The sequence below is a fragment of the Triturus cristatus genome, chromosome 3_1, assembly GCF_964204655.1.
Source record: "Triturus cristatus chromosome 3_1, aTriCri1.1, whole genome shotgun sequence".
Taxonomy (NCBI): domain Eukaryota; kingdom Metazoa; phylum Chordata; class Amphibia; order Caudata; family Salamandridae; genus Triturus; species Triturus cristatus.
Window position 1 is genome coordinate 828,864,210 of NC_140583.1, and position 26,712 is coordinate 828,890,921.

A 26,712-nucleotide genomic window follows, 5' to 3' on the forward strand; every position below is an offset into this window, starting at 1 on the left:
TGTGACTGTGCCATTCCAATTGAAACAGGAACAACTGTTCCCTTGTGTCTGTAAAAGGAGTTACTCAAACAGTATCTGGAAGACAATCTCTGTAACTGACTCATTACTCGGTCCAAGTTCCCCGTGGGGCCTTCGATGTTATTTGTACCCAAAAAATCAAACAAATTAAGACCTTGCATAGAGTACAGGGGCCTGAATAAGGTAACCATCAAAAACTGTTACCCACTATCATTGATCAAATACATTCTGGAGTCAATCAGGAAAGCAACAACCTACACAAAGCAAGATCTTCTTGTTACTTACAATCTCTTGCGCTTAAAGGAGGGTGATGAATGAAAGACTGCCTTTAGAACTCCTTTGGGCCATTATGAGTACTGCGTCATTTTGTTTGAGCTGAGCAATGCTCCGGAAATATTTCAGTGATTCATGGATATCCTTTTTGCTGACATATTGAATCAATTGATTGTGATTTATTTAGATGATATCCTCATCTTTCCATAGAGTCAAGTGGAGCACCATTCCCATGTTGGCTAAGTGTTAGGAAGATTGCAGATTCACGGTCTACATTGTAAGTAGGCAAACTGTGAGTTCCTCCAAACCAAAGCTGAATACTTGGGTTTTCAGTTGACTAGCCAATGGGACTCTATGGCTCCTTAAAAGGTTACTGCAATATTGGAATGGCCAGCCCCCACTACTGTGAATAAAGTTCAATGCTTTCTTGGATTAGCCAATTTTTAGTGTTAATTCATACCTGATTTTATGGTTCTTTCCAGCAATATAACCTGAGTTTAAAAAAAAGAATTCTTATTCATGGTTTTTGTTGGGACAGACTGGCAGATGAAGCCTTCACTAAGCTAAAACAGGCTTTCACTCAAGCACCCATTTTGCGTCATCCTCATCCAGCTCAGACGTTTATAGTTGAGACTGAGACCTCTGACAGAGCTATTGGTGCTGTCCTGCTGCAAGTTCAGGAAGACAATGAGTTAGAACACCCTATTATTTATTTGTCCCATTTACTGTCAAACACTGAACAGAACTATTCAGTCCTAGAAAGGGAGCTCCTGGCAATGAAATTAGCCTACACTGAGTGGAAGCATATGTTGATTGGGGTGCAAGAACTATTTGAAATACAAACTGATCACCTTAGCCTACAATGTTTGAGGACTATGCCATGTAGAAATAGCCATCAAGCTAGGTGGACTTATTTCTTTAATCAGTACGACTTCAACATTACCTATATTCCTGTTTCCTAAAATGCTCTAGCTGACAGCCTTTTCCGAAGATACCCTGCAACTTCTCTAGTTTTTAAGCACAATATGTTTCCGTCACCAAAGGTAATTGGGGTTGTACAATTTTGTATTGATAAGGTGCAGGCTAGATTGATGAATAAAGGATTGGTTATGCTACGTGGCATCATCCAGAAATGCTGAAACCTTTTCTTTAAGGACAACACTTTATTTATTTCACCCTGAGATGTGTAACAACTGCCCGTCACTGAACAAAGAGGAGTACAATCTACTCTGGATCTGATTCTTCGCTCCTTCTGGTCACCCAGCATTCAGAAAGATAATTATGTAACATCTTGTCTAACATGTACTTAACTAAGGCCTCACAGGCTCCACCTGTGGTCATCTTCAGCCCTTGCCAGTTCCCCCAAAACCTTGGCATAATGTTTCCACTGACTTTGTGGCCTTTCCACCCTCTGAGGGTAACATCATACTAATGGTAACTGTTAATTCTTGTTCTAAGATGGCCCATTTTATGGCTCTGAAAAAACTTCTGTCTGCTCAAGAACTGAGTCAAATCCTCTTAAGAGAGATTTTTCGGTTACATGGGTTACCTAACATTATCTCAGACTGAGGGCCCCAGTATGTTTCTCGCTTCTTGAAATCCTTTTATAAAACACTTCACTGTGACATGGCCTTGTCATTTGGTTTCCATCGCCAGACTAATGATCAGACTGAACATCTTAATCAGGGGCTCAAACAATATCCTCGATGTTTTTGTAACACAACTCAGAGCTATTGGTCCTCAATTTTGGCATTAGCAGAATTCTCCTACAATAATTCTGTTCACAGTGCTACAGACGCTTTACCATTTTTTTGTCTGCATGGTCTTCATCCATATTCATTCCCATCTAGTTTGCCACCTTCCACCATGGTTCTAGCGGCTGCCATTTTTTTCTGACAACTACGCACCATCAGACACACTGTTCTGATCAATCTGCGAGAGTCCAAATAAAAGGTGAAACGTTTTGCTGATTCCCATCGGGGTCTTGCCCATACTTATAAACTAGGGACAAAGTATCGTTGTTTTCCAGATTTCTTCCTTGTTGCCTTTCTTGGATCCCTGTCCCCTTGGCGTTTGCAGAGTGGTGGAGATAGGGGGCGTGGCCTCTGACGACCTCTTAGCAATCTACCTGTGTGGTTCTTACTGGAGGTAACAGAAGGGTTGGCTGGCCCCCAAGGACCCTCAAGAGCCAAGGGGACTTCATCCTCCAACTAGCAGTGTACCAGGTGGCGCGTTTGCAAGTGGTTGAGAAAGGAATCTCAGAAATCCTGCTGTTTGTGATTTACTGGAGGTAATAGGAGGGGTAGGTGGTCCCCAAGGATCTCCTTGGGGGCCATGTCTGAGAAAGTGCCATCTTTCTTGCATGGTATGCCCCCACTTTTTGCTGAATTGCTGAATGTACTTTGACTGAGTGTGCCCTGGACTCCTGCCAATCAGGTGCCCAGGGCCTATGTTCCTTCCCTAAAAACCTCAAACCCACAATTGGCAAACCCTGGCCACATGTCAGCCCCTGGTAGATGGTGCCCTAGGTACCCAGGGCCTTGTGACCAGGGAAGGCCTCTAAGGGCTTCAGCACTCATTGTGCCACCCTTAGAGGCCCTGTACCCTGACACACACACACTGCCCTTGCAGGCTGAGTGTTTGGGTACAAGACCAAACAAAAAGTCGACATGGCACACATCTCTGTGTACCATGCCCACCACTTACACTGCCCTGGCATACATCAATCACCCCTGTAGCTGGGTGCCCTATGCCAGTGGTGTGGGCACAGGAGCATGAGCCCTGTGCCCCTACAGTACCCAGGTCCATTCCTGGGCACTGTAAGTGCAGTGCTGCCATTTAAGAGTACATGGTAATGAGAGCTCGTCAAACACGAACTCCACAGCACCATAATGGCAACACTGAAGACTGAGAAGTTTGGTATCAAACTTCTCAGCACATTAAACCCGCACTGATGCCAGTATGGGATTTAATGTACAAAGCACCACAGAGGGCATCTTAGAGATGCCCCCTGAAACCTAACCTACAATCCACGTCTGGACTGGGAGGCTGCCTAGGCTGCCACACAGCAGACATATTGCTGGACCCCTGGGTAGGAGAGCCCCCGCTCTCCTGGGCCTGCAACAATGCACATCCTAGGCGAGATGCTAGGTTTCCTCCCCCAGGATGGGCAGGGGGAAGCTTCAAAGGCATGCCGCCTCTGTGAGCTTCCCCAGGCCACTTGCTGTACTCAGCAAACTGGCCTCCACCGGTTCTAAACCCCCACTCTGGCGGGAAGACTGGCTGGAAACCTGAAATAAGGACAGGGCATGTGCCAGCCTGCCAACCCCACCCCTCAGGTGGGGGAGGCGAGGTGAAGCACATCTCCGGGCACTCGCCATCTTGAAGATGGGAGGCCCTGCCCAATCAGGACTAGGCTACTGCCCCCTTCTCACAGGAGAGTGGCAGGATAGGGGATGTACCAACCCCAGGGCAGGGACCCATTGGTCCCTGCCCTTTACCTACCTGTAACACCCCTAAATCTAGTATTTAGGGGCACCCTGAACCTTCCTTCCTTAGATTCCAGATTCCGAAAAACAAAGAAGAGCAAGAAGAAAGAAGACCTGCTGTGCAGCTGCTAAGAAGAGGAAGACACCAACTGCTTTGGCCCTAGCCCTACCGGCCTGTCGACCCTCGAACCTGCTCCTGCTACATCCCGGCACCTCTTGTGGCCAGCAACCTCATAAACCCCGGAGGACCTGGCTACCTTTTGGCTCTAAGCACCTGGGACTCCCATGAGCAGAGGCTCTGCTCAAAAACAGCTTCTAACCCCTGGCATCAGCCCAGAACCGCGAACCCTGCACACACTGCACCCGCCAAGCCTGGCCTGTGCCGGAGTGAACAAAGACCCAGAGGACGTCCCCCCGGCGACTGTGACCCCGAATCCGGCACCCAAGGACTCACCTCGACGCTCCTGACGACGCCTGCAGCCTCAGAACAATGTACCCCCCCAACCGCGATCAACAGAGGGTAAAATTTCCTGACACCAAAAGACACCGCTGCACCCGGCGCCCTGCGGCCCCCTGTGCCCAACTCCTGGGTACCTACCTATCCTCCAACTACCCAACTTACCTCTCGAAGTGGTGGTGGCACCTGAAGCATCTTCATCCCCGAGCTTGCAGCCTTTGTTCAACCAGGAGCTTTCGCATTGAAATCCCATTGAGCGCCCGAAGGCTCAAAAGCACCCTGCACCCAGCCTCCCGAGTGGCCCTGGCAGTGTAACCTCTACACCTATCTACTTCCCCATTTGCCCTGATCAAGTGACCAGGAGCCCAGCTCCCACAGCCGCATGGCTTGCTAGTCAGCAGCCACCAACCAAGGCCCCCCCAGCCTCCCATAGGATAACATTGGGCCTAACTCGCTCTGCACCCGGCTGCCCCTGTGCCGCTGAGGGTGTAACAACTGTACTTACCTGACCCTGGGAGACCCCTGAGTCTGTCCCCAGAACCTTAACTCTTAGCAAAACATAATACCTCTGTCACCATAAATCAACTTTTCAACTTTTCAGAAGTAGATTTTTATTTTCTACTAATTGTATTCGCTGTACAAATATTGCATTTCATATTCTTACATCAAGACCTGTTGATTCTGTGCAACTGTGATTACAAAAGAACAAAAATGTTTCAGAAGACTTAACAATAATCAAATGACTAATAAACACAACGTCATATACTTAAACAATCTTCACATAAAAGACAACAACAATTCTGTATACTAGACACAAAGGATCTCCTCATACTATTTTAGGCAACTATGTGTAGGATGTTATACATATAGGAAAAGTCCTACGTTGTTCACATAGAGTTCCAGGGACTCATATTCTTCTAGTCCTCTCAGGCTGATAATCTATTAAGGTGCCAAGGAGAGGTAGCCTACAGGTTTTTGGAAACCGAGTTTGCGACACTATTTTGAATTCGTTTCAAGTGTTGTCAAAGACTTGACGTCTTTCTGTTTCCTTAATTCTTTAAGGCTTGCCTCATCAAAAAACCAACGCGTTTCGACCTTCAGCGTGGCACTTATTGTCGAAGACCTTCATCAGGGTGGGCATGAGTTATACAGAGGACTGGAGGTATCACAGGCGTATTTGCAGATGTAAGATTCCTGGTTCTTGTGTCTCCAAGTGGAAATCTTTTAAACTAATTCAGCCGGAATGCGAGCATTCGTATTCTTTGCCAGCTCGCTTGCCTCAAAAATGGCACGACGCAAGATGATGGCGTTACGGCTCCGAATTATATTCCTGGGCGGTGGGTCGATCAATCTGCTACTGCAACTCGACTCCAACACTCTTCCATGAATGCAGCGTACTTATGAAAAGTTGAAAAGTTGATTTATGGTGACAGAGGTATTATGTTTTGCTAAGAGTATTTTTGATTCCAACCTCTGTTCCCCTTAATAGAATCAACCCCCTGTTTTTTATAGAACCAGAACCTTAACTCTGCCAGTCGAGTATTTACCCAAAAGCCGATAACCCAATTTTCCTCCATAGGGTAACATTGACTGGTTTCTTCTGAAAGTTCTTCTGTGTGGAGTTTCCAAAACTTAAAATATTCACCAAAATTCAACCGAGTAACGAAAACGAAAATACTCACATGCTATTAGGAGAGCTCCCAGTGCTGGACCTTGGTGCCCAGCACTGACCCTGCAGAGTACTCACAACCGTACTTACCATTAACCCAATTTTCTTCCTTAGGAAATCATTGACTGTTTTTCTATGAAATTTCTTCGAAGTGTCGATTTTTGCAAACTACAAATATTCTTTTAAAAATCGTACCAACTCTGAAAACGTAATTGCTTACCTGTTTTAGATTGAGGTCCCAGTACTGAGCCTAGGAGCCCAGTACTGGATTACAAAAGTAACGAGAACATACCATACCTGTAACTTGAATTTTCTCCCATAGGGAATCATTGACTGTTTTTCTATGAAATTTCTTCTGTCAACTTTTAAAATAGCAAAATATTGCCTAAAAATCACAACAGTAACTAAGTCGACTTTTATCACTTGTTTCTAAGAACTGTCCCATGACTGAATCTAGAATCCAGACCTGGAGTTACAAAAGTAATCCTGAACGTAATCTTTTGCAAATAACTTAAAACTTCCATTGAGCTCAATGCATTATTGTGTTTGAAATTGTGTTGCCTATTGCAACAACCTGTAACCAGTATTTACAAAAGTCAATTGCATATTGCAAAAGTATTTACCTAAAGCATCTCATTCTGAGAAAGTATGTTTTAATACCTATTGTTGGTTCTAAAATAAAACAAACATATATTTTCTATATAAACCATTGGCCTAGAGTTCAGTTATTGAGTGTGTGAGACCATTTGCTGACTGAGCGTGTACAACAAATACTTTACACTGTCCTCTGATACTGCCTTACTGCTCGTCCAAGCTACCACTTTAGAGAGTAAGGTTATATTTAACTTTAGCCTCTGCCAAACCTCTGGGGACTGTGGACTCTGTACACACTGTACCTATTTGGGAACAGTATATACAGAGCCACTTTCTCACACCAACTACCCCCCTGTTACCTCTTGTAAGTCCTATACAGCTGGATTCCTGCGAACAAGTCGGAGACCCAGCCCCCTTTCTGCACCACTCTGCAAACGCAACTACTAAGTTATAGTTACAAATTAGCATTTGATAAACCTTAGAAATTCACTGAAAAAGCCATAGGTTTCAGGGACGTTATAGTTAGAGAATAGCATTTAAAAACCTTAGAAATTCACTGAAAAAAACACAGGTTTCATTGACGGTATAGTAAGAAATTAGCACTTAAAAAACCCTTAGAAATTCACTGAAAAAAACACCGGTTTCAGGGACGTTATAGTTAGTTGGACATTTCACTGGTACAAAACCAGAGAAATTCGGCCTTTATAGTTAGTTGAGCTAACTATAACTCGCGCCCCCACAATGCACTGCTGATGACGTCACATATTACATGACATGGTCAGTGACATCACTGATGACATCACTCATGACATCATCCACTTAATATCTGACATGAGTGCGACCTGCTTTTTCCTTCCTTGGCAGGAGGGATTTCTGGTAAATATATATTGTTTCCAAAGTTCGCTCAGAAATTGGGAAAGCACTCCAAAAGGAGGTAGGTTACAAACCAATATTTATTAAGGAAAACGTCATTTCACCCCGTTTTTTATCGTCCCTTGCCTAACATGTTTCGAAGTTCCTTACTTCTTCTTCAGAGGCAAACGCGAGCAGACAGGAAATTGCTTGCCAAACACAGTCCCCTGCGCATTCCTTACTTTTATAGGCCTCCAGTGTGCCCTTCCTCATGGCTGTCTTTCACCTTGCATGCTGGGACTTGTGGTTTCCAATTATGCAAATTTTTCCCTTCGGTGGGTCTGCCTGCATACGCGCTGATTCTAGGACACAATTAAAGCCCTCCAGTGGGCCACAGGGTGAAATTGCGCTGAAAGACAGCCATGAGGAAGGGCAAAAAAAACTGCCTTCGGGGTCCTTCAGGGACCCCCTGACAAAGGCTAGGGGGTCAGGAACTCTCTACCCTGCCCCCTTTTCACGTTCGCCACCTTCCTTTTTCACTCTCACACTGAAAACAAACAAAATGGCGGCCGACACTTCCTGATTTCGACCGATTCGAACGTTGACTAACATGTAACCACCAATCAGAATTACGCTCGCGCACGTTAGGGTGCTCACACGGTGCGCGGCTATAGATATGTATGTGCTTTTAACTGCAATTTTCTCAGGAACTACTGAACAGATTGACTCCATATATGCAAAAGGCACATCCCTGACCTGAGGACTACCTCTCTGCCAAATTTAAAGTAATTCTGTTCAGCCGTTCGGGCTGTACCTTCGACTAAAGGTCCTATGGGAAAATGCATGGGGAAAACGCATTTTGGGACCCCCCTTTTTTCTCGGCCCCCGCTTGACGAATCCCCCCGAGACTTTCAGGGTAGGAGCTGAGCGAAGCGCCCCATTCGTTTTTAGAAAATTTCACGAAGATTCGTCAACCGGCGCCAAAGTTATTCAAAATAGAATTTTCAGATTTCCTATGGAAACACGGTCCTAACTATAACTATCTACTGGCGACTGCCAGTAGATTTTATATATATATATATATATATATATATATATATATATATATATATATATATATTCACTGAAAAAACCATAGGTTTCACACATGTTATAGTTAGTGGAAATTTTACTGATAAAAAACCAATGAAATTGCCCCGTTATAGTTAGCGCAGGCAACTATAACTCACGCGACCACAATCCTCTGCTGATGCTAATACAGTATTTAGACACTTATTTGCCCATGTCTTCTTCCATACATTTTTAGCTATACATATATTACAAATATTTTTTTTTCATAAAGACACATATGTCATCAGCAGAGGATTGCGGTCGCGTGAGTTATAGTTGCCTGCGCTAACTATAACGGGGCAATTTCATTGGTTTTTTATCAGTAAAATTTCCACTAACTATAACATGTGTGAAACCTATGGTTTTTTCAGTGAATTTGCAAGGTTTTTTAAATGCTAATTCCTAACTATAACGTGTGTGAAACCTATGGTTTTTTCAGTGAATTAGTACGGTTTTTTAAATGCTAAGTTTTTTTCCCTTATAATAAGCCCTGTACATTTGGTGGCCTACGGCCACCAAAAGCACAGGGGGTGGGGTAAGTGTGGATAGTGTTTTTTTCCATTGTAATAAGCCCAGCACATTTGGTGGCCTTCGGCCACCAAAAGCACAGGGGGTGGGGTAAGTGTGGATAGTGTTTTTTTTATTTTTATTTTTTTACCGTACGCTTACCGTAAGCGTACGGTAAGCGTACCCCGCGAAATTGCCGAAAAAAAAATAAAACCGTTTTTGCACTTGGGGGATGTTTGGGGACTCCCTCAACATGACTATGTGGGAGGGAGTTGTCAAAACAGCCCCTTTACATGTTTTTGGGCTTCCGATTTTAAAAATCTCTCTCAGTGCAAGAGACAAAATGGCGGCCGCCGCTTCCTGGTTTCGGCCGATTCGAATGTTTACTAAGATCTAAGAGCCAATCAGAATCGCGCTCGCGCACGCCACCGTACGCTTACCGTAAGCGTACGGTAAGCGTACCGTAAGCTGGCTCAGATATATATATTGATTTAAAGGCTATTTTCTCAGAATCTACTGAACAGATTTACACCAAACCTACAAAAGGCACTTCCTTGACCTAGGGACTACCTCTCTGCCAAATTTTGAGTAATTCTGTTCAGCCATTCGGGCTGTAGCTCGTTCTAAAGGTCCTATGGAAAAATGCATGGGAAAAACGAGTTTTGGGACCCCCCTTTTATCTCAGCCCCCGCTTGACGAATCCCCCCGAGACTTTCAGGGTAGGAGCGGAGCGTAGCGCCCCACCTATTTTGAGAAATTCGCGAGGATTCGTCGACCGGCGCCAAAGTTATTCAAAATAGAATGTTGAGGTTTTCCTATGGAAACGTGGTCCTAACTATAACTACCTACTGGCTATCGCCAGTAGGTAATATATATATATATATATATATATATTTGTATATGTGTGTATATATATATATATATATATATATATATATATATATATATATATATATATATATATATATATATATATATATATATATATATATATATATATATATATATATATGCAAAAAAGGAGCAGAGGACTCTGGGTAGTATAGGATTAGCACAGTGCTATACACACCAAGATAGAAATGTACAAAGTATTTTGCCATTTCTACAGCAAAGTCTTTAAGCATAGAACTAGCACAGTGCTGTCCTTTCCGAGCTGTAAAATGACAAAAGCCATTTACCACTCCAGGCACAATATTACAGCTTTGAATTGGTAAAATACCAACCAAGCCAACCTGAAATGAGTAAAAGCAACCGCTGACACAGTGTTTTGCTCTAATTAGAGCTCTTCAGAGAGGTATAGCTTTGTCCAGACACAAGGTAGCACCCAGTATAAGTAAAAAAAATACCCTTTCAGGCATAAAGTGACGAATAAATTATGCAAAAAAGAAGCAGTGGACTCTGGGTAGTTCTCAAGTTTAGGTGGAAAGCAGCTCCTGTATAGAGCACTCTCAACACCAGCGACACTCTAGATCTTCTCACCTCAAATGTCTGCTTTTCTATCAAAGTTTTTAAGCATAGGATTAGCACAGTGCTATCCACGCCAAGATAGAAATGGACAAAGTCTTTTGCCATTTCTACAGCAAAATCTTTAAGCATAGAACTAGCACAGTGCTGTCCTTGCCGAGCTGTAAAATGACAAAAGCCATTTACCACTCCAGGCACAATATTACAGCTTTGAATTGGTAAAATATCAACTAAGCCAACCTGAAATGAGTAAAAGCAACCCCTGACACAGTGTTTCGCTCTAATTAGAGCTCTTCAGAGAGGTATAGTTTGTTCAGACACAAGGGAGCACCCAGTATAAGTAAAAAAAATACCCTTTCAGGCATAGAGTGACAAATAAATTATGCAAAAAAGAAGCAGAGGACTCTGGGTAGTTCTCAAGTTTAGGTGGAAATCAGCTCCAGTATAGAGCACTCTCAACACCAGCGACACTCTAGATCTGCTCACCTCAAATGTCTACTTTTCTATAAAAGTCTTTAAGCATAGGATTAGCACAGTGTTGTCCTTGTCGAGCTGTAAAATGACAAAAGCCATTTACCACTCCAGGCACAATATTACAGCTTTGAATTGGTAAAATACCAACCAAGCCAACCTGAAATGAGTAAAAGCAACCCCTGACATATACATACATGGTCAATAAGCAGTCAAGCGTAGTAGTTTCTTCTTAGACTCTATCCTACCATTTTCTGCTTATTTCCACTTCTTCTACTTCAGCATATTCCTTGTCATCTGTTTTGTCAATCTACATCCAGCACCCAGTTCTCGCCATTCAGACTTTTTTTTACCCTAGGGCCTCTTCCTACTATTCTTTGGGGCCTTTTTTTGAAGGGCACCTTTTTGCCCAGGCACTACCCAGTCTCAGTGGCAACGTGGCTACTGGAAGGGGTTGCCCTTATCTCTGGCAGACAAGGACGGTGAAGACCTGGATGTCCTGATCTAGAGGTCTGTGGCTGGGCGTCAAATACTTGGTAGTTACATTTTCAGAATTATAATAGTATGCATGTATGTTTTGGTCTTTCTAAAATGCAAACCTAACTGGCTAGCAATGTAGTGTTGTATAAGGGCGTATCCACAGTGGGAGGAACCTGGGAGGAGGAGACCAGGGAAGGAGGTACAGCTAGTGGAAGGGATAAGAAATCTGCTTGTCTGAGCAAGTGCCCCTTGAAGAGATGAGTTTGCACTTTCTTCCTGAGGTGAAGGCGGGTTGGTATTCTAATGTTACAGAGGATGTTGTTACAGATCCTGGGGATGTCCACTGAGAAGGCTTGTTTCCTACTTTTCTGCTTCCTGTGAAGTTTAGTCTCTAACCTCGCAATGCCAGAGTTCTTTGTCTAGCTTTGACCTCCAGATGTTAGTTTATTTGATAGGTAAATTGTTAGTTTATTAGCTAGGTAAACAGGGGTCTTGGTGTGGATGGCCTTGTGAGGCAGCTGATCTTAGATATGATGTGCGCTTGTAGGGGAAGCCAGTTTAGATCTTTTAGCCCAAGGTTGACATGGTTGGATTTCTTCAGCCTCTTCATAACCTGTGATGTTGTGTGAAGGATGCTTTTCAGGGACATGGGTGGTCTCTGGGAAGCTATTAAGCAGGGCATTGCCTGCATTTGGGTGGAAGAGGAATAGGGCCTGTTGTTCAGAAGTCTTCTGCTGGGAGAAAATGTTTCACTTTTTTCAGAAGAGAGTTGGAACCATGTGTTTTGGTCTCATTGGCAACATGTCCTTTGAGTGAGAATGTTTAAGTCGAGGATGAGTCTGAGGGGTTTGGCCTGTTCTGTTAGTTGAGGCATCAGATCAGTTACGTTTATGAATCTGTGAATGTCTGGCATAGTTGGTAAACAGGAGCCATTTGGTCTTGATGTAGTTTAGCATCAAATAGTTTGTTGACATCCATGTTTGGATGTCTTAAAGCAGACTTTGAGTCTTTGTATGCAGTTGATTGACGAGATCTTTTTAAATATTGTTGTGTGTCTTCAGCATATTGATGGATCGTGATGTTGCTGTCTGCAAGAATGGCTCTGATGGGTTCCATACAAAGGCAGAAAATGATGGGTGACAGAATGGAGTCCAGTTGACTCAACAAGTAATGGGGATAGCCTGGAATCTGTATTTCATATCTGAACGAGTTGCTGTCCGTTTGTGAGGTAGGATTTGTCAACCATTGTAGGATTGTGCCAGAGAAGCCCTTGTGAGTTTTCAGAGTGTGGATCGATGCTGGATGGTCTGGGGTTGAAAATCTGCAGAGAACTCAAGCAGGAATAAGTGGCAGGAGTTGTTTTTGTAATACTCAAGGACTAGGCCAACTCCTGAGATCACTGGGTCATGTCAGTGTAGCTTTCACTTAGTCTGGGGGAGGGGGCTAACTCCAGTGACACAGAGCTTTGTCAGCAATGTTATTGATCTGTATGCGTAGGATGGGCTCCTGTTCTTGTATGAACTACAATAACTAGACTGACCCTAAAGTAGATATTATTAGTAGACATTACAAAAACAGGATGTGCCAGGAGCCCTTACCTCTATACTTCAGACATTAACTGCGCCGAAAACCTAAGGCATGGGTTATATGTTTTTCTCCTGTCATCATTCTTATTTCTTGTCCATTAAATTGTTCATGGTCTCTTGTAACATAGCTGGTATTTTGCATACGTTAATACATGTTACAGTGATCTTTGACCTTTTTCCTAATAGGCAAATTGTAACATTGGATTGGATGTAAGCATTCACTGCAAATCCGTGTCATTTTCCTTTGAAGCAGTAGCTTTAATACAGAAGCATTTTGCAAACCCTCTGGTTTCGATTGACTTCTGAGTGACTTTTTAAGGTACTTCTATTTTTAGTTCTCACCTATGCTGTCTGCTGGCAAGCAGGACTGTTCTATCTAAAATAGATTTAGAGTGGGCTTTGGGTAAACTCTTTGGTTATGGTCAACTGGTTTCTTGTCTATCTCAGTTCCTTTTTCATGATTCAATGAATTTCCTTCCAATTTTTGTGTTTTCCCACTGAAGGAGCACTTCGGTGTCACTGTGTTTTGATTATGTGAGGCGTATTTTCTCCTGCTCACATCAGTAACTTGCATTGTAGTGCATGAGGGAGGACTTTCCCTCCTTTTCTCCACTTCGTTCTTATCCCTGCTTTCCCATCCTCTTTGCCGCCCCTGCTTTCTTTATTGAAATTGTTGTATCTTGGCTCTCCCCCAGTGCCAGCTTCTGTCCCCACCCATGCACTCCTTTGGCACTGTGAGGAGGGTAGCCCATTGGGGTGAGATAGGTCACTTGGGCAAGCGTCGAACCACTTCATGGTGGAGGGCATTCTCCTCAGCTATGCCCCATTTGCGCACTATACTGTGCCGCGAAGCAACTGGCGGGGCTATTGGAGAGCGTCATTGGAGTGTAAGTGCACGTTCAACGAGGAGGAGCGACAGTGCCGCAAAGCGGGCATGCACCTTATGTTGTTTTCTATGCTTAAAAATACCCTAGGAGCATGCTCCCCACGTTTGGATATCAGGCAGTTCCGTGACGTCACGTCGGTGGTGTGCACCGACCGCCAGTAACTCTACAGGGTCGGACAGGACCACAGCATATGTTTGAGATCCGCATCAGGGGTCTGGCAATGTGGACAGTTCACCTGTGCTTTAGGGAAGTAGCGATTCAGCTGGGCTGGGGTAAGGTACGCTCTGTGAAGCATACATTTCTTTATATTTTTAAAACTGGATTTACGGGGGACTAGACAGGGACATTCTAACGCTTGTTCCCATTCTCTATTATGCAAAATCGCAACCCCTATTTTACGTATGGCTTTATACAGCCAAATGATAAGGCTGTGGTCGTCGTCCATGGTAAGGATTGCTTGCAGTACCGGATGTGTGGCAGGGTCTCCCTCTGAAGTGTCCCATAGAGTACAGCACATGATGCTAAGTTGTCTGTGGAGAAGAAACTGCCCTGGTTGGATGTCGTGCTCCGAGATCAATTGTTCAAACGTGAGGAGCTGGCCATCAGAGAAGAGGTCCCCAAGCGTGAGCAGTGAGAATGTTTGGGCCTGGTATATATACAGTAAAAGTGGGTTGTTACTATCTCATCCATGTAGTTAGAATGTGGAGGGTGATTGAGAGAGCAAACTGTCCTCTATAAATTATGGGTGCGAGCTTCAGCAAGGTGTGGTGAAAACAATATTCCTCATATGGGATAGTCCTTTTGTTACCTCCAACTTAAAGAAATGCCCACTCTACTGGATCCTTTAGAAGGATGCTCTCCATTCGATGGGAGCCACATTGAGTCTTGCTTGCTCGATTTGTACAATGTATTCCCACAATTCCTTCATTTAAAGGGTTGTGCCAAAGGTAAGGCAACACAAGGCTCATGTTATTCTTTATGTATGTATAATTTTATTGTGTATAATCCATTAAAATCTTTACAAATACACAAAATGATAAAAACACCAAAACAAAAGTACATACAACAATTTTTCCAGATAAAAAAGCACGTCTAACTTAGGTTAGTCGAGAAGTATTGGCTTCAATTAAATCTGTATGTGTTCCACCTACCGCCTGCAGAGGCCAGACAGAGAATACTTTCTCGTTGTCATATAGTGATCCTTTAGGCTTTAAGTGGGGTTCACAGTGCTTGAACAGGTATGCGGAACGAGGCGATTCAGGCCCCTTGTGTGTTGATGCCAGTCTGTCTCTGCCCTCTTTGTGCTATAAAAGGTCAAGGGCCAGAGGGTAATTTCCTGGGATCCTGTTGATAGCCTATGAGTAGCTGCTCCAGGACAAGGGGGCATATTAACAAGGGCTTTATCTCTGCTTTTTTGGCTTTAAAAGCCAAAGAAGCGGAGATAAAAATATCGCCCTATCAACAACAGGGTGCTAACATGCAAAATCACATGTTAGCACCCTTTTTCACTACGCTTCCCTTTGCATCTCTAATGAGATGCAAAGTGGGCGTTCCAGAGCAAAATAATAGGAGAAATGTCGCTAAGCGACATTTCTCCTATTATCAAGCTTCACGCTAACCCTGTTAGAGACAAAAAAAGCAGCGCTAACCACGGTTAACGCTGCTTTTTTACGTCTGCTAATTTTCAGACTTAGCCATGTACTCCAATGGGAGGTGGATTACATGGCTAAGTCCACCATGGGCTATCAACAAGGATATCCCTATCCTTGTAGTTTTATCGCTGCATTACCAGCGATAACCTGCCAAAATGCCGCTATCGCTGGATTTTTTATCGCCTAGGTGGTTAGCGTTGTTAATAACGCGATAACCAGGCGATATTATCCAGCGATAGCGGGCGTTAAAAAAATTAACGCTAAGCGCCCTTAGCATTAATTTTCCCTGTTCCTTGTTAATATGCCCCAAAGTGACTTCAGAATAGCAAGCGAAGACACAAGAGTTAAAACCTAGTGATAAGGCCTCATTGCAAGTAAAGCATCCATATGACAGGACCAGGTGTTTCAAAAGAGAGCGACGAGCGCTCCCAAATTTTAACCAGCAGAGTAACAAATGAGTGAAGGATTCTTTCTTGAGACCCTTTCCTCCTTTGCCGCGCCCAGACATGGTCTTCTCTCACTCAGAACAGAAATAAGAAGCTTGCATTAATCATATCACACCGAAATGGCATGGCATCTATGATTCCCAGACCTCCTATAGGTGATACATTTTGAGTGCATTTGCTCTCAGACTTTCTACTATTGTAGTTCATGAGTCAAATCTTACATCCAAATGGAATTTGAGAGAATAGCTCTGACCTCGTTAAGATGGTGTTTTTTGTGCAGGAGGCAGCCTCCTGCAAGAGCTGTGTTCTCAGTGGATGTATGGATGAATCCCTCATGTATTTCCCATGCATGCCTTTACTCTGCAGTCACTACCCAGCTGCAACGTCATCATGCGTTCCTTTACCACACAATTAGTTACAATGACTTCCCTTTACGGGCGTGCTGGACTCCAGTCAGTGTATCTGTAGGGAAGGTGCAACGACATGCTTTAGGTAAAGGAACATGTGGTGACGTCGCATTCGGGGTAGTGACTGCTTAGTAAAGGCAGGTTGTGTTTCTGCCTGTGGGGTAAAGGATGTTTTCCATTCTCAAGGCGATGGTGGGTTGTTGCGTGGTGTATCAGTTTAGTCAATTTGCACATCAGAGATTTCTGGTGTATTCCTCAACCTTGCCCCCACTTCCACTAGTGCTATGAGAGTGGATTATACAAAGACTCTGCAGAAGTGATATCCTTTAGAACAGTGATACTCAAAGTACAGCCCAGGGGGCGCCTGCGGCCCTCTTGACCTTTACATGTGGCCACCATGGTGAACAGCAGCACAAGCTACTATCTACTTGCTGAACCCTTATATCCAGAATTTTTTTTTTTTTTTAAATAAACAGGCAAGCATTTATTAACCTGCAAATAAATGCTTGCCTCTTAATTTATCATTTTTTTAGACCTCCTTACACAATCCCTAACCCACCCAGACCCTCTACCGCCACCCTGCTGGCATAAGGGACACACCACAACGTACTTTGTGGCCCTGGGCAAATGTTTGCGAGTATCCATGCTTTAAAAGAACAAGTTACTTACTTTTCTGATATTCTTTTTGGTGGATAGGATAGCTCCTGGAGATTCCTTGTTGCCCTCTCGACTCTCCTCTTCAGAATGATTCTTCATTATGTATTTTTATTCGTTCTGCCTATGCCACTTTAGCCTTTGATGGTTGGCAAAAAAATTGTCCCGAACTGATGTTACTTGCTGAATCTGTGCATCATATATGATTCATTCACTTCCGGTCTCTTTGACTCTTGAAACAATGTGTAGCGAATCCAAGCATCTGTGAAATGGTAATGCAGAATAATGTTCCGGTTCGTACAAGAAATGTGCAAGAACTATCTATCAGAATGAAGGTTACCAAATGTAGCTTGTTCATCTTTATAATAGTGTTAACCATGTACACATGTTTTCTGTCCCCTTTATTTATTTTTTATCTTTTTTGTACTCCTCATTTTAGGCAAAATTCCACCAAATGCTACATTGATTTTTGAGATTGAACTTTTTGCTGTCAGCAAAGGACCACGAAGTGTTGAAGCATTTAAAAACATAGACTTGGACAGTGACCAAAAACTTTCACGAAATGAGGTAACGTATTGTTAATAATTCTGTTAATAGAGGAAAACGCTTAATTTTATTTACTTTTTATTTTAATTATCTTTATTGGGATTTTTCCCCATTTGTTTCCCAGCGAGAGATCAGCACAAATACATAATATCAACAAAAAACAAACAGAACCACAAAAATATACTACTTAAGGCAGAGAGCAAATGTCCAAAGACAAAGAAACATACCATCAGTTTAAGAAAATAAAAAGAAAACATTGAATGAATTAACAGCAAATACCGTGAAGCACCCATGGGCCATTTGTCAAAACCCTGTTTTCCAATTCTTAACAACAACAGATAACTTCCCACCCCAATTACCTTAAATTATACAGATTCCTTCCATTTTATTAAGGGTGCCCAGATATGTCTGCTTAATTTTATTTACATTGTATTTATATATGACCTTTAAACATTTGGAAGAAACTTCTCATTCCTAAGAATTAATGATGTAATTTGACACACAGGAAGTACACCAATGCAGTCCAAAAGTATTCTCTTAGGAATCAGGAGGCTTACAGTCTTTAAATCCATCTGTGGTTCAAATCAGATGTGGTTTAGAGTTTGCTCCAACCATTCAGCACAATATCAGTGCCTCGCTCCCCATAAAACTATGCATATGCATTGAAAGAGGTCTTGGTGTTCACTTTCTTTTTTTTTACAGAACTAGTACTATCTGTTGAATCTGCAATATAGACCAGTTATTCGTCTGTATCTAATGCCTCATTCCTTGTTGACCATTTAGAGTGATGCTGGGCTTCTAAGCAGTGCTTTGTTTGTAAAAGAATGAGTTCCAGTGCCAAAAGCTCTGCTGAGAAGCCCACCGCCGGTGCAGTTAAATGCCTCTATAGATCTTAGTTTTTTCATTCTTTACAACTCCGTCATGCATTAACACCCTACTTGCCAACCAGAGACCCTTTTGACTTTAATTTGGTGGAGGCGAAGCTAGCCATGTATGAATTACCTAACAAAAGAACTTTACAAATCTACAAGACATTGGTAATGCACACAGCTGACATATTTCCAAACCTCAGAGTGGCTTGGGAGTTAGAACTTGGTCCCTTGGACGAAAGTGAGTGGCAGACTGACTTAATGGCTCCTAGAGAGATTGCCATCTCCACAGAGTGTAAACTTAGTTTAAATGCCTCCACCCTTATACTTCACCAGGAAAATACTCGAGCAAACGGAAGGAGACCCCTACTGACTTGTTCGAGTTGTCAGGAAGGCAAATTAGACTTCATACATACAGTGTGGATCTGTAAGGCTTTAAATGACTTCTGGGAGACACCAGCGAGATTTATATATCTGATTGTGGGCAGCCCAATTTTCCTTAATTCTCAACAGACACTACTTAATATCTTGGATGATCTGGGCGTGAATATGTACATGAGGGCGTTTGTGGGACTCAGGCTGATTATAAGTAAGAGAGACATCTCCCAGAACTGGAGCCCAACTGAAGCTCCACACCTTCTTACAATGAAAGCAGAACTAGAAGCAGAATCGGAAGCAAAGCAATGTTCGAGGCTTGAGGGTGTAGAACCATTGAATACTTTATTGAGAACTCCTTATACGTGACTACACAACGGTCATAGACATTAGATATTAGTACAACTGTGCCATGTAGGTTAGTTACAACTACTCAGCCATGGCCGGTGCAGGTAAGAACGGTGGGGCCGGTTGGGGGGGATTTCCACATACGACGAGGAGGTAAAATTAATTGTTTACTTAATTTTCCCATGTGGTCATCTGACGAATCCCCCCCAACCCCACCCCACCGCTCTTACCTGCACGAGCCACGGCTGCACCTACTTGATAAATGTAGGTATGTATATGTGACAATACCTTGCTGCACCTTGTTGTACAGTTACTTTTGGTTTTTAGGTCTCACCTGAGCCAGCGCATGCCCTGCCCTGGCGAGACTTTAGTTAGCGGGCTTCAAAAAGCTCGACCACAGATTTTAGTGAGGCATAGAGCGTGGGGTTACGCGCACAAGCGCGCGACTTGCTCTGCCTCTCAACGTTCCTCCTCCCCCTCCTGCACCACAGAGCACGTCTGGCGGCTGCGCGTCTTTTTCAGGTAGGAGCGGATCAGTGTCTTTCTGAGCTTTGTGAGCACCGAGTCACTCACTGCCTCTCTCCTTCACTCCCCCTGTCTTGTCTCCCTCTCTCCCATCTTGCAACCTCCTCCTGGCTCATCCACTGACACCCCCTTCCGTTTCTGAGCCTTAACTTACCTGCCTTCTGTCTGCCCTCTCCTGTGTTCTCATCTGTGCTTCATTCCCGTTTCTTGCTCTCTACCACATTGTGCCCACCTCAAATCCACTTCTACTCTCTCCCTGCATCCCTCCGTCGCCTGACTTTTCCCCTTCTGCTACTACTTTCGTCTTCCTACATATCTCTTGCCTACTTAGCCCATGTTCTCGACTTCGGCGCCTACCTCTGCCTATCTTCTTGCACCCCCTCTTCCACACTCTGCACGGCACCTCCTCTTCCCCCTCCCACTTTCTCTCTTCCTTCAATCTTGCTAGGTGTCTATCCTCTTCCCCCTCCCACTTTCTCTCTTCCTTCGATCTTGCTAGGTGTCTATCCTCTTCCCCCTGCCCTCTCTGTACTCAGACTGAATGCAGGGAAATGTAAACAAGAGTCTTCAAGGCGCATTACTGCATATCATTTTCGTCTTTTTTTATGAACTATGGTGAATGGTGATATTACGTGATCTTTCTTACTGCGTGTCTGCTGGTGGATTTACAATGGCGATACGCGCACCATTTCTTTTAAAACATTTTTAATTGCTTAATGTTTGAGTGGCTAATTTTTCATAATTTCTTAGCTTCAAGAATACCTAGTTAATAAGCATGTACTTTTGTCTCTTAGTGTTAGGACAGTAAGCTGAAATTCTTTAGGTCATTTTCGGGTGTGAACTGCACTCCGGGGTGATGGGTATGTTTATTGTCTAAGGTGTGAAAGTCACACATTGGCGTTCTGATATTTAGGTCCTGGGCTTTGCTTCTGGTATCTATTTACTGTATTCCTCTTAAAGAGGCAGAATGGTATGCCTCCACCCTTCTTTTTGTCTAATCCAGGAAAACCACCCATTAGGTGGTCTATGTGTAAAATGGTCTTTATGAATTACGCATTTGTGTGTAGTGTCTCACTAAGTGCTGGGAGAAAGACTTCTTTGTTGCTGCACTGCTATGGACCCGAAGGTCAAGAGGTCCTCGAACATTTACCTGACCTAAGTGGAAGTGATACTGACTATCTTAATGAGTTTGAGATATGATTGGCTAAATTGGTTTAGGGACTATCTACCAAAAGTGATTACGATCTTGGAGCACTACCATTTCCGTAGACGTATGGAAAGGGCACAGGAATCCATTGAGTCTTATGTCACAACCTTGTGTAAGTTGGATGGTACTTGCAAGTTTGAAGGCTTGTTGGAAGAGTGAATACGCGACTAGTTTATGTTGGGTTGCAGCATAGGAAAGATTAACAAGCATTGGCATAGCCAATAGGTCTCGCCTTTGGGACCTTATAAGTGTTTAGCTATGCAACAGTTGATGTTGTTGCACCAAGGATATTGTGCTGCATAATTAGAATACTTATAAGGTCCCAAAAGTGAAGCCTATTGGCTATGCCAATGCTTATTACTTGATGTAATGTATATTATAAATTGGTTTACCAAAAACGTATTGAATTAAAACAGTGTAGTAATGCACATATTTAACATCCTTACTCCCCATTTTTCTTCTGTCCTCCAGACAATCCACAGAAGTAAATATGGAGTGACTGTAGAGGAGAATTCAGATAGATGGACATTTCATGTGTAGATTTCCATGTGTACTCTCTGGGATGTGTGAGACTTCCCGTAAAGCCAGAAATGTACACAAATCTCTGTAGAAAACATATCATGCATATATTTCTGACTATAACAATTCCTTTGTGAATCGAACCTCTTAAAATGAGCCTGGCTTAGCTCTACTGTGTTTCCTTTGTGGTCACTAAATAGAATGGTAAGCCCCTTGTGTCTGATATAAAAAATGCAGAAAAATAAATAATGGCTGAAATTCTTTACTGTACGTTGTGCTTTGCGAATTTGGGTCTAATTTAATCCGCTACTGTGATGGAGACAGACCTGATGCCACACCATCCGCACCTGTACATTCAAATTTAAAGATGTCTGCCAAAGTGGCTCCAGGAGACATTGCAGGTGCTATTTCTGGAAAATAATTAATTAATAAAGGTCTACTATAACGAACATGCCACACTCACTGAGGGTTTTCTGCAATCACATGGGGGAAATGTAAAGCATTTTTCTGACTGACATTGACATGGTCTACAACAGGGCACAAGTCCTCAAAAAAGAAGTGGGTGGACTAACCTAGTTAGGCAGTATGCAAGTGACATCAAGGCGCACGACATCACGGTGTTAGACTTCACACATGGCATCACAAGAATTGACATCATAGAAAGTGGCATCTTTACAGGAAGTGACATCACAAGAAGTGACATCAGATCTAAAGCTCTCACAAATATGTTTAGCAGGTCTATCATGTGTACGTTTGAGTGCATTGCGAGGATAATAGCACAGTGAGCTATGGAAGATGATATGTGACTTCTACACCTTGCAATCCCCCAGTTTTATGTAACACAGCCTGTACATTCATTTATAAACTTATATAATTTATTGTACATGTGATATGCACATGTTGATGTAAACCACTCTGACACCCTGCATTGGAATGAGTAGGGTTATACAAGAAAAAATAGTGGTACTTACATTATTTCAACGCCTTCTCAGAGGAAGTAAGCTCTAGATAAATGCAATTTGCTTTGTATAAATACTGGGAAAGACCAACACATCTGATATTCTTACAGTACATGCATATCTCCTCAACAGGGACTGAACAAAGTGAAGAGCTGCCTGTCTTAAGTATGTGTGGTGTGCTAACAAGGTGTGAGCCTTTATTTCCCCTCCGCTTCATTTGCATCAGGTGTGAATGAGGCTCCTGGCTGCTCCCAGCAAGAGAGTCGAACAAAAGGAGGCCTGATGACCCCTCAAATTCGGCCTTTGTATGGGCCCAGCAGGAGTCTTAAATAAGAAAGCCCCACCCCGTCCCCGCCTGCACATTGCTGCTTGTTGCAGAAGGAAAGCAGACAATGTGCAGGCGCTGCTGAAAGTGTCACGGTGTTTGGAAATTACACCGGGACGAGTTCAGCACATTATTCAGTGGGGGCCAAATTCTTGGCAGGGTGGACGATGTTCTCTCTGGGAAAAAGTGGGTGGACGCCATCCACCCGCGTGTACCCTCGACTCGTGCCCCAGTCTATAAGGTGTTGTCAGACAGCAAGGACACTATTTCCAGTGATGCCAGGTCCACCAACAGGGTGTTCCAGATGATGGAGCCAACAGCAGCTCCGGCATCAAGAACACCACATTTTCCCACTCTCTGAATGAGGCGGAGAAGGCAGAGGCAGATGATTGGGAATATCCTCTGTTTTTGTTGGATGCCCCACTGCTGCTCACCTCTTAATAATACCATTTGATTTTAAGTACTTCAGGAGGTGGTACATCACAGTACATATTGCTGCTCAATAAAACAATCTGCATCTTATTTCTATCTTGGGGAGGGTTCTCTCATTTCGTGTCCAACCAAATGATCTTTGATATTCCTCTTTGCAGCTAAATCACTACCTGACAGAAGAATTTCTGAGAGACGGCAAACCACGCGACCAATCGCTCCATGATAAGATTCTACAAGATATATTCCAGAAGAATGACCATGACGAAGATGGTTTCATTTCCGCCAAGGAATACAACGTCTATCAGCACGATGAATTATAATAAAGGAAGCCCTTTAAGCAATGTTGCACTTCTTTGCCGACTGGATTTAAAGAAGATGACACTCGCTATGTGATTTGTTGTATTTTGTGACATTTTTTATTTATAAAACAATGAAAAACATTGAGTCTGAATTTCTATTTTTTTAATACATTTTGTACGTTTATTTAGTCCGTTTAAGTATCTGCAGTTCACAAAGAACATTTTGAAAAAGCTTGATTCTAGTATTATCTTGTGTGTACAGTTTAACACTGACGTGGAAAAGTGCACACAGGTTGCTCTAGAATATTATACAATGAACAAGATATGAAGATTTGTGTTATTATTAGTATTTGCAACTTTTTAAGTAGACTGTAAGCCTGGAGACTTTTTAAAGTACATTAGTTGTATTGCAGCTCTAGATGAGTTGTGAATCCATGTATTTTATATCCTTACCTTATCCTTCACCTATATATCTCACCAGAGGGCAGTTTTCATTCTAGTGCTCTTATCTTACAAACCATAGTTTTGCGGAGATTAAGATAAAATGGTTCTCATTGAATGTAAAACCACCTGCTCCGCAGTAGATCTGGTTAAGTACCCCCAAAATATTTAGTAGAAGTCATTCATTGGAAGAAAACACCCATCTAATTCCCGAGGCAATATTTCAGATTGCAAAGAGGTAGCCAAAACATGGTGTGCTTGCACACCTGACCAGTTTATTTGAAGTTTTATATAGCGCGAACATGACCCGTTAGGGTATCAGAGCGCTGTACAATCAACAGGTAAGTTACACATACAAGGGAGAAATGCAAAAGGAATAAGCAATCATCAAACATATACAAACCAAGGGCACCAGAGCACACCTGATGAATGTTACTTATATCATACAAGCACTCCACACTATCACCATAAATGATCTGATCCAATTCCAGGATAGATGCCACAAGTATAAGTCCCAAGTTCATGTATGTAGTCGTAGATATCCAAAAATCATTCTTCATTCCTTTTCAATACACACAGCAGCCGACGTGCGTTTCGCCCAAACGGGCTTCCTCAAGGCCGCAAATTATAAAAACATGAATTGTAGTCGCTTTCAATACAGTGAATTAAAAACACATCTCAAAAATTTGAATCTTTTCATGTTTGAACACAGTTTTAGAAATGGAGCCACCAAATCCCAATGAAACAACATTTTTGAAATTGCTCTTGGTTAATCCAATGTACCACACCTTTTCAACAAATGTTACTTAAAGAAAGGAAAGAAAAAACGCCACCATGTCTCCAAAGCACCCAGTGCTCAACGCTATATCAGTGATTCACATCCGGATTATATTTGTCTTATGCCAACATAGTGTTAATGAACTATTCAGACTATATGGCAGAAATTGATAGACAATTAGGAGAAACAACTACGTATATGAAATTGAACACAAACCCGATTCAATGTACAATAGATAACATCTCCAGAAAATTGAGACAGTGGAGAGATCAGGATCTGATCTCAGACATCGAATTTAAATATCTTCTCAATGAAACGCCCACATATCCCTGTATATATTGTTTACCAAAAGTACACAAGGGGGGCGATTTCCCTCCTGGGAGAACCATCATTTCTGGTATAGGTTCTCCTACAGAAAAGATTTCTGAATACATTGATCTATACCTGCAACCCCTGGTGGTCAATGTACCTTCTTATATCAGACACATGTGACATCTTTAGTAAAATCATGGATGTGAAGTGGGTGCCAGGTCATTATCTGGTCACATTGGATGTATGCTTGTTGTACACGAGCATACCAAGTAGACTGGGACTTGACGCAATACAACAATTTTTGGACACACGACCTGTCCATACATATGAGCATTCAGTCATGCTGATGGTCATGATAGAACTTGTACTCAATAACAATATATTTGTTCACAATGGCAATTGGTATCGCCAAATTAGAGATGGGGCAATGGGGGCGAAATGTTCGCCCTTGTTTGCCAACCTCTATATGGGGCATTTTGAGCAAATACACCTTCGGCGAAAAGGTCGGGCCAACCTAATGGAGAATATCCTATACCTAGGAAGATACATCGATGATACACTTATGTTTTGGGCTGGGACCAGTGAGACCTTAGAAGAATTCTATGCATACATCAATGACAATCCCTTTAATTTGACCTTTACAAAAGAGCAGAGTACTACCGAGATTAATTTCTTGGATATTACAATCATGGTAAATAATGATAGATTACTAACTGCACCTTACAGGAAACCTACTGCATGTAATGCTTTATTACATGCTAGTAGTTCCCATACTCAGTCGCAAATAAGATCAATTCCACTAGGGGAAATGATAAGAACAAAGAGAAGTTGTAGTGATGCTGCAAAACTGGATGAAGAATTAAACCAAGTGGAAAGAAGATTTATTGCTAAAGGGTATAATAAGGATATCATTCAAAAAGCCCGCCGCAAAACAAACAGAAGAAATAGGGATAACTTACTGACAGGTAAACACAAGAACAAGACAAGAAAGAATAAAAGAATCAGATTCATCACACCATTTTCATCCGTAAGTACAGATTTATATAGCATACTCAACAAACATTGGCATCTGTTTATGGATGATTTGAGCCTACATGACATAGTGGGTCTTAAACCGTCAATAACTTTCAGCAAGGGAAAAACACTGAGACAATCACTTTGTCCCAGCTACATACCACCGAGGGCAACTAAAACTTGGCTCCTATCAGCTCCCAAAGGCTTTTTTAAATGTGGAACTTGTAGTGTGTGCTGTTTTGCCATGAACAGAACGACCACCTTTAAATATAACAACAAAACAGTGTATTCCATACATCAGTTTATTAATTGTAATACAAAATTTACAGTGTACTGCATTAAATGCATCTGTAATAAGATCTACATTGGAAGTACTGTGAGCCCTCTTAAGGAGATGATACAAGAAAACGTAAAAGCCATTCGCAACAACAACACGCAATACCCCCTGGCAGTGCACTTCAACACCATACATAAGAGCTCAGAAATGATGAATATAGGATTCCATGGTATTGATGTGGCACAGCCGGGTGCAAGGGGTGGTGACAGAACATCAAGATTACGTCAAATGGATAATTAATTTGAGAGCTGTGGAACTGGGGATAAATGGGGATAAAGATCTATTCCAGTTTCTTTAATTGTTGTCCCGTGTTTAAGGATATGATGAGGGTATCAGATGGGATAATCTCCTTAACTAGCGTTACTCATTTGAAAAAATCTCTGTATATGATGAGGTGTTCTTTCCTTCTTT

At 42.6% G+C, this 26,712-nt stretch overlaps 1 protein-coding gene across 1 annotated transcript in view; it reads left to right on the top strand.

Moving 5' to 3' along the window:
* Nucleotides 1-23,560, top strand: part of FKBP7 (FKBP prolyl isomerase 7) — an 88,031-nt gene extending 64,471 nt beyond the window's left edge. Inside the window, exons 3-4 of the mRNA XM_085645210.1 lie at nucleotides 17,455-17,582; nucleotides 23,279-23,560. Coding sequence (XP_085501336.1) covers nucleotides 17,455-17,582; nucleotides 23,279-23,440 — 290 coding nt within the window. The 3' untranslated portion in view covers nucleotides 23,441-23,560. The remainder of the gene's footprint in view (nucleotides 1-17,454; nucleotides 17,583-23,278) is intronic.
* Nucleotides 23,561-26,712: the final 3,152 nt, after the last annotated feature.